The sequence below is a fragment of the Sapajus apella genome, unplaced genomic scaffold, assembly GCF_009761245.1.
Source record: "Sapajus apella isolate SASKATOON/1434 unplaced genomic scaffold, GSC_monkey_1.0 scaffold72, whole genome shotgun sequence".
Classification (NCBI taxonomy): domain Eukaryota; kingdom Metazoa; phylum Chordata; class Mammalia; order Primates; family Cebidae; genus Sapajus; species Sapajus apella.
Window position 1 is genome coordinate 8,386,949 of NW_022437012.1, and position 13,994 is coordinate 8,400,942.

Here is a 13,994-nt window from a genome sequence, read left to right on the forward strand (position 1 = left end):
AAAGGATGCAATCTGAATGCATTCTTTTTTATGGCTGCATAGTAATCCATGGTGTATATGTGCCACATTTTCTTTATCCAGTCCATCATTGATGGGCATTTGGGTTGGTTCCGAGTCTTTGCTATTGTAAACAATGAACATACATGTGCATGTGTCTTTATAACAGAATGATTTATAATCCTTTGGGTATATACACAGTAATGGGATTGCTAGGTCAAATGATATTTCTATTTCTAGATCCTTGAGGAATTGCCACACTATCTTCCACAATGGTTGAATTAATTTACACTCCTACTAACAACGTAAAAGCATTTCTATTTTGCCACATCCATGCCAGTATCTGTTGTATCCTGACTTTTTAGTGATTGCCATTCTAACTGGCGTGAGATGGTATCTAACTGTGGTTTTGATTTGCATTTCTCTAATGACCAGTGATGATGAGCTTTTTTCATATGTTTCTTGGCCACATAAATAAGACCAATGAGAGCACAGAGTAGAATGGTAGTTACAGAGGCGTGGGAGTGCTAGAATGCAGAGAGGGTGGTCAAAGCGTACAAAATTTGTTAATAATAGAGTATTATACATTTCAAAATTGCTAAGAGTTCAAACATTCTCACCACAAAAATGTTAAGTATGTGAGGTGATGAACATGTTAACAAGCTTGATGTAATTATTACATGCTGTATCATAAATTGTATCACTTTGCATGCCATAAATTTATCTAATTACACATTACCAATTTACAATTTTTTAAAAGACCAATGAAAGCTTGTTGGGTTTAGTACAGAACTGGACCCAAGTTGTTCTGGCAGCTTTAAATATCATTTTAAAAGCGGTTCTGTGGTTCTCAGTCCTGACTGTGCATCTGAATAATCCCCAGAGTTTTAGAAACATACAGATGGTTGGTTTCTGTTGCAGACTAAAAGAGCTGGGATTTCCTGGGTTACCTTCTAGACATCGGAATTTTCAAAAGCTCTATTTCTGCTCTGGTTTCATTCCCCTAGCCTGCTTGTAGATCTCATTTTTGCATTCACACTTCTCTCTCCTGCATCACCAATTTCGCCCTCTCCACTAGACCACGGCCATCAGCACACTAGAAGGCCATACCATCAGCTAGCTGCCTTTTCAAGAGTTTCTCTTGTACCCTGTCTCCAGTTTTGACTCTCTTCATGTCTGATCCACTTCAGAACTATCTATACATGTCTCCACATGTTTTCCTCCCCACCCACTCCCATCAGAAATGCTTCCTACCCAGGTCATAGCTGACCATGCCTTGCCAGGGCCGAGGGTGGATTCTGTGCTCCATCTCGCCTGTGCTCCTAGCAGCACTGGACAAGGATGCCCTTGGAGCACTTTCTTCTTTAGACTCCTACAACCCTTCACCTTCCATTTTCCTCCTACCACACCAGATGCTCTCCCCAGGCTCAGGTGCTGGCTCTTCTTCCTCTGTCAGACCTCTAAAAATGGGGAACTTCAGAACTTTGTCCTCTGCCTTCTTCTTGTCCATTGACAGTTACTTCTGATGGGACTTTAATTAGTCCCACGATGCTGAGTGTCATCCATATGCTGATGATTCTCAAATCCATATCTCTAGCCCTGATCTGAACTTTGTATGTCCACCTGCCTACAGAACATCATCACTTGAATGCATAATAGGCATCTCAACTTAATACGGGCAAAACCAACAGACAACTGCATGCTAATTTTGCTAAGTCACCTTTCCTCCAAGGCTTGCCTCTTTCAGAGATTTGGTACAACCTCACACTCAGTTGCTAACACCAAAAAAACTAGAAGTTATCCTTGACTTCTCACTTTTCCTTATATTCTACATCTAATTGATCAGTAATTCCTAATAGATATCGCTTCTGAAATATATTCCTTGACCATTTCTTACTAGCATAGTTTACTGGAGCCACACATTGGGAGTTCAAATTCTGACTCTCTCACTGGCTACATGACCTTGGCCAAAATATTCAAACTTTCTGGGGCTCAGTTTCCTCATCTGTAAAATGGAGATGATGATAGTGATAATTACTGTTGGAGCTCACGAAACAGTATCCCCAAATGAAAGCCTCTGAAGACAAAGTTTTTCTCTGATCTTCTTGTCGTCCTGTCTCCCAGCTCCATTCTCCCCCATTTAGTCGTAGAAACTAGAATCCCTCTCCTCCAAGGCAGGTCAAAGAAACTGGAAAGCTAGTCATAAAACCTAAAGAGTGTTACTCTAATTTTCCTTCTGCTTTTATATGTAAAATCTGACCATAAGTCAATTATCTGACCTCCTTGTTTGCTATAGGTCATGAGACCCCTATTCTAGAGGAGGTTTTGCTCCATGCCCAGAAGGAAGGAATGCTGCAAGCAGAAGCCGAGAAGAATATAGACAGGCAGGCCTTGTGGGGGTTCCCCACTCAGCCTATTACCATTAGATCATGCTCTTTTTTTTTTTTTTTTGTATAGTCATCTGTCCACCCAGCTCTCTATGTTGAACCTAAGCATAAAAATAGTCAGTTTCTCCTATGTCTTTGAGTCCCCATTATGAAGGCTCCTATGGTATACACATTGAAAATACATGTGTATGCCTTTTCTTCTATCAATCAGTTGGCCTCATGTCAGTGATTTTCTGTGAACCTTTAGGGAGCCAAGGGCTTCCGCTGGTCCCTATACTATCCTACCCCACCCCACAGGGTTGTGAAGATGAAAATAGCATATATAAACACAAATGGTAATCACAACAGTGGTGTCTGGGATATAGTAAGCCCTATAGGAAGGCTTGCCGACATGGTTATTTTTATTCCCAGTATCTCTAGTCCAATTAAATTACTATGGTATGATTATCATTCCCTAAAAGACCTAGGCACCTACCCTAGACCAGTCTACTAACGTTTGTCTGAATCTAAAAACAACAAAAAAATACCGTCTATCTGGTCTCCCCACCCCTACTATGTCCCACTATTAGCCCACAAAGCAGAAGGATTTGTCTTTATAAATGAGAAGTCACGTCATTGCTTCTTCCCAGTTTAAAATTCTCTAAATGGTTTCCTTTTGAATTTATATCATTTCCCAAGTCTTTATGGTGACCATGGCCTATAAGGGGCTGGCCCTTGTCTATCTCTCTGAACTCATCTTCTTCTGTTTTTTTAATTTTGTGCCTTCTGTCCCCAGGACATGCTTCTTATTTCTGTTTCCTGGACTTGCTGAGCTTTCCAGCATCTTCAGGTGGCCTTTCACATTTGCAGCTGCCTCCTCTTGGAAAGTTCTTCCTCCACATCTTCCTATAGCTGTCTCCCTTTTTAAAATTTATATTACACCCAAATGGCTGATGTCAGACATGTTCTTCAGTACATACCTCTCCTACCCCTAGCTCGCACTCTCTCTGCTACTAACTCAACCAACTTTTCTTACTTAGAGGCATATAGTTGCCTATTTATTTGCTTTTTCATTATTTTATTTAAGTAGATGTTTCCTGTGTCTGCCCACTGGGGTAGGGACCAAGAAAACTGATCTAATCCCTGTGCATAGAACAGTGTTTGGTCCATAGAAGATATTTAATATATATCTCTCAACTATGAGTTCTACATATAATTGTGATGCACTGCCAGGTTTGTCTATTTTAAACTACTTAATTTTAAATAGGAATTACTGATTAACAAAAATGCTTATGCACAGCACTTTAATTGTCATACTTTCATGGAAAGGTATAATTGAGTAGAAAAAGCTGTTACTCACCATAACATATTTAATTGCCATATTTTTCTGCACAAAATAAATCATTCCTATAAGTGGCCAAGTTCTTTCAACCTTGAGGCTATCTGGCTAAGTCATCATGTGCTTTTAGGCTTAGGACTCTCAGGTGGTGGCGAGCCTATTCTCCCCCTGACTAGAAGCTGAGAATCAAATGCTGTGGGAGTTGGGAGTGAGCCAAGGGAATGTCCAGCCTCACTTTTACTCAGGTGTGCAGTTGTTGCTGGGTGGAGAGAAGGGCCCCATGGAAGTGTCAGGAGGGGGCCCTGCAGACAAACAAATCATGTCTTTCAAGGAAGCTGCCATGAGCAAACCAGGGACCTGAAGTGAATGCCCAGCAATAGGGAACAGGGAAAACTTCAGGTGAAGCCAATGGATTCTGGAGAGCAAGTCGGGAAGATCTCTTGAATCGGTGGTCTCTGGTGGGGTGGGAGAAAGCAGTGATCCTTACAGAAGCAACTGGAGACATGGCAGTCCTGTTGAGAATGGTGAGCTTTGTTCTAAGTCAGGTAAGCAGTCTCTGAAACAGCAGGCTTTAAAAAGCCACTTTTCTTTTTTATTGTACTTTAGGTTCTGGGGTACATGTGCAGATCATGCAGGATTGTTGCATAGGTACATACACGGCAAGGTGGTTTACTGCCTCCATGCCCCTGTCACCTATATGTGGCATTTCTCCCCATGTTATCCTTCCCCAACCTCCCCACCACCCCGTCCCTCCCTTAGTCCCCCCCAACACAGCCCAGCGTGTGATGTGTTCTCCTTGCATCCATGTGTTCTCATTGTTCAACACCCACATATGAGTGAGAACATGCAGTATTTGATTTTCTGTTCTTGCGTCATTTTGCTGAGAATGATGGTTTCCAGATTCACCCATGTCCCTACAAAGGACACAAACTCATCGTTTTTGATGGCTGCATAGTATTCCATGGTGTATATATGCCACATTTTCCTTGTCCAGTCCATCATCATTGGGCATTTGGGTTGGTTCCAGGTCTTTGCTATTGTAAACAGTGCCGCAATGAACATACGTGTGCATGTATCTTTATAATACAATGATTTATAATCTTTTGGATATATACCCAGTAATAGGATTGCTGGATCAAATGGAATTTCTATTTCTAGGTCCTTGAGGAATCGCCACACTGTCTTCCACAATGGGTGAACTAATTTACACTCCCACCAACAGTGTAAAAGTGTTCCTATTTCTCCACATCCTCTCCAGCATCTGTTGTCTTCTGACTTTTAATAATCGCCATTCTGACTGGCATGAGATGGTATCTCAATGTGGTTTTGATTTGCATTTCTCTAACAACCAGTGATGACGAGCATTTTTTCATATGTTTGTTGGCCTCGTGTATATCTTCTTTTGTAAAGTGTCTGTTCATATCCTTCGCCCACTTTTGAATGGGTTTGTTTGATTTTTTTCTTACCTGTTTTAGTTCTTTGTAGATTCTGGATATTAGCCCTTTGCCAGATGCGTAGATTGTAAAATATTTTTTCCATTCTGTTGGTTGCCAGTTCACTCTAATGATTGTTTCTTTTGCTGTGCAGAAGCTCTGGAGTTTAATTAAATCCCATTTGTCTATATTTGCTTTTGTTTCCAATGCTTTTGGTGTTAATCATGAAGTCCTTGCCTATGCCTATGTCCTGAATGGTTTTGCCTAGGTTTTCTTCTAGGGAAAACCCAAATTTTTAAAAAAATATAGAAAATGCTACCCTCAGGCACTGAGAAGTTACATAAAATGTGCAAGTGGCATCCAGATTGTTCATGTGTCCCTATGACACAAATGTACACCAAACGATTTCTCCTCCAGGCACCAGGACCCTAAACACAAATTAGAATTTAAGCGCAGGGGATCCAGTGGCTAGGTATGTGGGTAGACGGTCTACTCTTCACTCTGAAGAGCTGGAAACAGCTGAAACCAATGCACTCAGTAGAGAACACAAGGCTGAAAGGACAGAATGTGTGTGTATACTTATAATTTTTATAATTTTGATTCTTGGCACCGGAGGTGTTTTCAGGAAGGTAAAGGTCTTAATTAGCAAAATACTTTGCCAAGCATGGGGGTGGTATGGAATGAGCCCATGACATGGCATGCAGAGACCTAGATGGCTCCATCAAAAAAAAAAAAAAACAGAACTTGGCTGTGGGAGAAGGTGGCTGAGGGAGAGGAGAGTAAGTGGTGCAGAGCTGGCCACGTTCTAAGGCGGGATCTGGGAACTGTGGAGAAAGGCTACTGAGAAATGCCCTGCAACCAAAGGACTGAGAGGTAAAAGAACTATCAAAAGACAGACTTGAAGGCCCTTCGCCTCCAGAATATTCTGCCATGACCCCATATCCTTCCTAGGGTTGGATTTTGGAAAAGTCAAGTAAAGGGGTCTCTGATTTCCAAGTGTTTATTGTGGCCATGACCTATAAGGCTTAATAGGTTCTGGACCTCGTCTACCTCTCTGAGCTCATCTTCTTGATAGTTCATAGGAGGTTGGTGCATAGAGAAGAAAGAGGAATTGATTGATGAATGTGAGTAGGAACCTACTCCAGGAATGGCCACATGAGGGGATAATCCAGGGGTGATTTGCTTAGACAATATTAATTTTCAAAGTCAGGGGCTCCTCAAGCTGTTTTTGAATATCATTGTCACAGTAATCAAGAACGGAATGTAGGAGTCATCTCTGCATTTTGTTTTCCACACCTTCTTGGAAACTGCTGGGGGATCAGGAATGAAAGAAGACTGCTTTCTACCATCCTGACAATCATTTCTTTCTGTGACCTTCAACAACCAGGGGCCAAGAGATTAGGGTATACAAATATGGTCATTTTAAAAATACACTGATGGGGTGCTGGTAGAGTATTGGTGAGCACAGCTGCCTTCCAAAAATATGCTGATGGAAAATATTCTTTGTGTTTTTAAAATCTTGCTGTACATCAGATTTTGCCAAAGTAATTTTTGACACATTATAATGAATTCCACTGCAGCTTTCCAAGGAAGCATTTTGTTAAAGCATATAAATCCATATGGGATCTATGACCAGCTCTGACTGTAGACTGTCAAAATCAGTCCTCTATTTTCCCACAACCATGTTTAACCCATGCAAAAGATCCTAGACACTGAGAATATGGAGCCAATTGTTTTAAAATGAAAAAATTTAAGTAGCACATAAAATTCATATGAAAATGAATTACATGTATGACAAAAAGACATCTATATATTATGTAAGAAAATATATTTATATATAGTTACAAACATATTTGTATTTCTTATTTTATATACTTTATGTTATAAAATAAAATAATCTTATTACCTATTTAAATAGAAGATAGTAAGATGTGAAGGCTAGAAGAAAGTTCACTTAATATTGAACAAAGAATTTTAGGAAACAAGCAGTGGCACTATGACTACTGGAAATTAAAAAATAAAAGAGTTTTATGAATTAAAATAGTGGGGCTTAATGGCACTTCTAGATCATCTGTTGCATCCAACTAATGCTGGAATCAAGAGTGGTTGTCTGAGGTGTAAAGGACTCTGTTGATGGAAAAATAAGTACTGCTTCTCTTTTACTCACTACAGTTTAAGAAACATTTGCTGCCATATAGTTTTTTAAAGACCTCTTAGCTTGATTAAGTAAAATGTCCTTTACATTGTTGTCTCTAACAATGACATGAACTAAGATTACTTTTCTCTGTAGCTATAAACAAAAACCTAACAATTTAAGTACATGGTCCTATGGGATCAAGAAATGGTAATATCAACTGTTTCCTATTGTGAATCTAGTTAATTCAACCTCAAGACAAAGCTATAAGTTTCTTAAAACCCAAGTAGGAACCTCAGTTTCCCTTGAGAAGCTTTCCTATGTTTTACAGTGACTGTCTTCAGAAAATGACAAATGAATAAAAACCCATGGGGAGACAAGGGTGATTCCTAGCTCTTTGCCCAGAGGGAGTTGCCAGTGATTCCTTCAGTTGGCCTTTCTTTTGCACTGTGTTTGAAGTCACTTGCTTACCTGTCTGCCTTCAGTCACACCTTTGTAGAGTAGCCAACATCTTTCATTCACAGTCCTTATATCATTAATCATTGTACCCAGATAAGTAGGAAGAAAATTAAGAAAAAGGTGCAGGTTTGGTGTGGATGAATAAAAGAGACGATGCACAGGCATCATTCTAAAAATAATTACTCAAGTAATCCTCATTACTTCCCTGTAAGGCTAGTTACTATTACTATCCCCATGATTTCAGCTGAGGGAACAGAAGCTCAGGGAGCTTTGATGGTTTCAAAGCTAGAAAGTGGTCGAAAAGGGATTTGAGCCAAACCCCAAGAATTGAGCTCAAAGTACATAATCTCACCATTCTGCTTTATTACCACTGAAGAAATTAGTGTAAAATGGACATGCTCACTATAGACAATGTAGTAGAACCAAGGAAGAATTGCAGAAACAAAGCATAGAAAATGAGGCCTCTCTAGGTCTTCTTCCTCTGTACTAGCAGAGTTTTCAGGATTCTATAGACTCTATGGTAGAACTGCATTTTTAGATGTTGAGTGAAGGCCTTTCATAAGCTTATCAAAAGGAGGTAAGTGAACTCATAGAAAAAAAAATCTTGGTTGAGTCCTTAAGCGTGTGACATTTCAATCAGGAACTAGTAACTGGAATGGTCTTTGATGACTGCTATAAAAATTCATGAATTAACACTTGAAATAATGTCAAATGCCACTAAGTAATAGATGGGTGTTATCAAATACCGGTCTGGAGGTATCTGGAGGACATTGGTGCTCCAAAAATCTCAAGTCTCCTTAGCCAGTTTCAGCTCCACTGTTAGATGCTTTACACATTGAATTCCTGCACGTTTGTTTGCTTGTTTGTTTGTTTGTTTTAAGAGATGACTATACTGCTTAAAATCTCTGTGTGTGTGTGTAATAATTTTACATACTATTAAATATTTTGCTCATTCATTCATTCATTCATTTTGCCAGTTACTAGGAAAAACAAAGTGAAATATCACCTAGCCCCTTCCCACAAGGAGCTTGCAATTTTAGAATCTAATACAGTTTGAGGGCTGAATTTAAGTTAAAAATCAATGGCTACCCTATGTACTCCTTTTAAAACAACATAAGGTTAAGACCCTTTCAGTGCTAACTTTTTGCTCATTGTAGACAAACAAATCTTAGTAGGAAATCATAGATCGTATTAGTCTGGGAGAACTGAAAAGGGAAGATTTATACTCACTCAAAATCAGTGCCAATAAAAGAAACGGAAGACTTATTTTTCTTGACGAGTGTAAAAATTACTTTGTTTCTTACCTCTAGAGCATAAAAATTACTTTGTTTCTTACCTCTAGAGCTTTCAATCTCTCTAATAGCAATTTGGTCTTTTCTTTTCCCTCATCTGTACTGCTGCTTTCACTCCTTGAATCCTCATCAACCACCATGTGAAGATCTTCCAAAGCTTCCTTATGTTTTCTCTCTTCCTCTGACAGCTTTTCCTGAAGCAAGAAAGAATTACAGTTTTCAATAATCTCCACTGAAAAATAAGCATGAGTGTGAGGCTGAAAAGGCCAGAATCATCCTCCTGCCTGTGCATTCTTCTGGGGCTAGGAGTTTGCTAAACAAATTCTGAGAGGGACTTATTTTAAAACATGAAGTAGATATTTTTACTGAACCCTGAAAGGACAAAGCCATTGGGTCACCACCTCTGAATGCAGATTTCCTTTGCACAGTTGGAGAACTGACCGAGCCCGCAAAGCCATAGGTAGAGTCATGTGGTTAATCCAATTTTATCTGCACAATGAAACTCAGCTATACTATAAACTGTGGAAAAATACATTGACTTTGATGCCTTGATTTGTGAAAGGCATAGCTCCTCAAAACAGGATCATTAAAGTCGCTGGATATGCAGCCATTTAATTAAAAGAATACAAAATATCACAAAATACTGAAATAATAGAGATTTCAGAATTCAAAGCTCACACCAATTAATTCTTACAGCAAAATAATGACACAACTTTTAAGGACCACTTAGTCCCTTTCTGTAACACTGTTCATTCAGTGTTTTGTACTTTGACCTTGAGGCAGACATAAAGAGTAATTTTGTCTTGCCTTACTGTTGGAAGCCCCTCACTCGACCTTGACCCTGGAAGCTTTTTTGAAAGTTGAGGAAGTATTAAGCCTTATGACTGGCCCTTGTTTTTCAAGGGAAAAAGAAGTATCAAGAGATTATTATATGAAAAAGTCCATCCATTTTGTGCATGGAGACTCTTGCTCCACACACTAAATGACATCCTTCGATTCCACCATTTAATTCTAAACATAACGCTGCCTTAATATTTGTTTTAATGTAGGTGGTTGTCAACCATCTGGGCAAAACTGGATTATCAGTGGTAGGAGACTTCTCTATATTTTGGTACTAAGCTAAGATCAATTTGCAAATACAGAAGCATAAAAGATATTATGCTTACCCTCAAGGAGCTTATACAATCTACTTAGAAAAGAGCATAAGAAGAAGAAAACAACAACAACAACAGGGTTTTCAAACTGTGTTCATCAAGGTGCTTTAATGGTTCCAAAAATATTTATTTTTTGAAAACAAATTACGATGTAAAAATATGTCTTAATGTGTATGTATCAGTGTATATATGTATATATATAAATCACTTGAGACCACAAGTCAGTAAACTCATCCATGTTACACTGTTACATACAGATTTTAGGATACAATTTCTCCTGTCATCTCTGTATATATAAATGCATAATTGATTAGAAAGGTTGTAGATCTTTATGAAATCAGGCTCAAGCATGCCTAGCTGCATACCATGTGCAGGTATGAGTTCAGCTCAAATAAATGCCAGACAAGTTTAAGATGCACATCCACAGGCCAGGAAACAAATCCAGGTCATGGCAGCATTTTTTTTACTTTGATTTTTCAGGGTTTGGCCACCTGTCAGACTTCCACTTCCCACGATAAGGAATCTGAAGTTTGTAGATATTGTTACTAAACAAAGAGGTACTTTTACTTCTCTTTTGTGGTTTGGGATGACTGTAAGTAAATGCTATCCTGGGTTGATGAAGCAAGCTGCTTTAAAATTGTCTTCATTTTACTTTCTGTATCTAGTTTTTCATTCATCATTCAGCATATTCCACTTATATTTTATACATAGACATACGTGTATATATATATGTACACACACACATACATACATACACACATACACAGTCACACATTGCTTAATGACAGGGATAACTTCTGAGAAATGTACCCTTAGAAGATTTCATCATTGCGTAAACATCATAGAGTGTATTTATACAAACCTAGATGGTACAGCCTACTACACACCCAGGCTATATGGTACCTAGGTTAGAAACCTGTATATCATGTTACTGTACTGAGTGCTGTAGGCAACTGTAACACAATGGCAGGTATTTGTGTATCTAAATATATCTAAACAGAGAAAAGGTACAGTACAAACATGGTATAATCTTATGGGACCATCATCACACATGTGGCCTGTCATTGACCCATGTCTTTATGAGATGCATGACTCTGTGTGTGTGTGTATGTGTGTGTGTGTAGCTTGTAAAAATAAGAGCTCAATAGCTAATTAAAACAAAGAAAAGCAAAGCCACTGGTGCGGTAAATGGAAAGCCAAAAGACTTTGGAATGAGACATCAGATTCCAGGTCTACCATTTATTTAGCAGTTTGGCAAATAATCTTGGACAGTTTTTTTTTTTTTTTTGAGACGGAGTCTTGCTCTGATGCCCAGGCTGGAGTGCAATGGCGGGATCTCAGCTCACTGCAACCCCTGACTTCTGGGTTCAAGTGGTTCTCCTGCCTCAGCCTCCCAAATAGCTGGGATTACAGGTGCCTGCCACCACACCCAGCTAATTTTTGTATTTTTAGTAGAGATGGGGTTTCACCAGGCTGGCCAGGCTTGTCTCGAACTCCCGACCTCAGGTGATCCACTCACCTTGGTCTTCCAAAGTGCTGGGATTACAGGTGTGAGCCACTGCGCCCAGCCTTGGACAAACTTCTTAATTTCAACAAGTCTTGATGTCTTTGTCTCCTAAACTCCTAATGAGGCTAATGCCAACATACATATACTCACACGCCATCTAGTGAAGTATTGTTATTCACAGTGGTTATGTTCTATAAAATGTTCATGAACAGAACACCAACTCAGGAAATGTAAAATTATTATTCTGAGGGAAAATAGAGTTAGGTTCTTGTGAGCCTCTGGTCACATTTTCATTAACCAGCCATTATATAATCTTGTTTTATGTGTATTTCTATTTAAAGACACCTTACATTTAACATATACTGTTGATCCATTGACACTGAACTAACAGCTAATAGCACTGTAAGTCATGCTTGAAGGAAGCTTATCTAACACACAGGTGTTTTCTCTGTTAAGCACATCGCAGCCTGTGTGTGGTTAGGAATAGCAGACAGTGCTTCGGTACTACACTTGGGGCCATTTCAAACAGTGAAATCACCCACAAAAAGCACAAAATGCAAAAAACATGCCACTAAATAGACCACAAACAGGTCACTTGTTTATTGCATGAAAGCTAAAACAAGAAGGCACAGTGCTGCCTTGCTCCGTCTCAGCTAGTAGTGTGAAGCTGGGGTGACCAATTTTTCACCGTTCCAGGTATGTTCATGAATGACCACAAAAGTGACATAAGTATTGGTTTTCAGGTTGCAAATAAATTTTTGCGAGTAGGCAATTTGCAAATGCCGAATCTACAAATAATGAGCCACTACCCTACCCTACAAACACACACACACACACACACATACACACGTGTACCTAGACACAGTGCCCAAGTATTATGATGTGGAAATAATTAAAGACAATATGGATTACAAATGAGTATTTAGATTACATATGTAAGGGTCACTTTACATGACTTGAAGAAAGGGCAATCAATGAAAGCTGTGAGACGTGATTCCATGGAAACTGAATGTGACTCATACGTTAACACAGTGATACAACTTAAATAATTAGAGAGGCATAGGGTGGGTGTTTGGTCAGAGAAAATTTTAAAAGGCTCCTAGTCAATAATAAGTTTTGTCCTTACAGGTTTATGAGGAAAGCAGTTTGATTATGATAGAGAAAAACTTTTTGAGAGAATAATTGAATAATAGAATTGGGGAGAAAAGGAGGGAGAAGATGATTGGAAATGAGACAATAATTCAGACACAATTCATTCATTTGTTCATCCAACGAATGTTTGTTAAACACTCACCACTGGCCATTTGCTGATCTACTGGCCATTTGCTGGAATATGGAAAACAAGACAAAGTTCCTATATTCCATGAAATTGTATTCTAATGCTGAGAAACATGACACGCTCCAAATTAAATCTGTAAGTAATATAATGTAATAATAGCTGGTGGCAAATGCTATGAAGAAAATAACACAATGTGATGGAGAGTGGGATGGTTAGGGACGATGTTAGATGTGGTGACAACAGAGTGAGGTCGAGTAAGGAGGTGGCCATTTGAGCAAAGGCCAAATGATGAGGAGGAAGCAGCAGTGGTCTGGGGAAGAGCATTCCCAGCAGAAAGACGAGCAAAGCAAATGCTCATGGCGGGGCCAAGGCCTGCCTTGCTGGCCAGCTGAGGGAGACTCTGTGGTGGAACACAGTGACTACAAGAGGAAGGCTGGCAGGAAATGAGATCAGAAAGAGAGCTGGACCATAGGGGGTCTTGCAAGGCACAGGAAGAATTTTGGATTTTATTCTAAGTGCACTAAAGAGGAACTGAAGGCTAGGGGAAGTGGGGAAGTAGGGGAGTGGTAGTTTCTGATTTATGTTTTAGAAACATCATCCAGACTGCTGCAATGGAGAATGGGCTGTGGAAGGAAGGAGCTAGGAGACTAGCTGGAAAGTCTTTAAACCGAAAGATATAAAAGTCAGGAATATTTTGAAGGGTTTGAATCAAGACTTACCAAAAGCAGTTCTTACGGTGGATCAGAATCTACCATGGAGGATGGGTCGGATGCCCTGAATTCAGTGCTCAGATTTTATAATTTTGGACCTTTCTGGGCAAATCATTCCAACTTTTTAGGCCTCAGTTTCCCCCAGACATAAAATGAGAGTTGGACTCAATGTCTCTTTCAGTGTTAAAGTTCTAAGAATTCAATTACTCAAGATACAATTTTCAGAAAGAAAACGATGTCAAGAGAACAGAAAAAAGCACCTCTACATTGTGTAATAAGAAGGTTGTTAGTGGGAACTTGAGAGCTGTTTGACTAAAGTATGAC

The 13,994-nt window shown here is 39.3% G+C and overlaps 1 protein-coding gene across 8 annotated transcripts in view; it reads right to left on the minus strand.

Annotated features, from left to right (window-relative positions):
• The window catches only part of NCKAP5 (NCK associated protein 5), a 976,754-nt gene that overhangs the window by 280,286 nt on the left and 682,474 nt on the right, over positions 1–13,994 (minus strand). For all 8 annotated transcript variants that reach the window (XM_032250728.1, XM_032250729.1, XM_032250731.1 and 5 more), the window contains one exon: positions 9,065–9,214. In XM_032250728.1, coding sequence (XP_032106619.1) covers positions 9,065–9,214 — 150 coding nt within the window. The remainder of the gene's footprint in view (positions 1–9,064; positions 9,215–13,994) is intronic.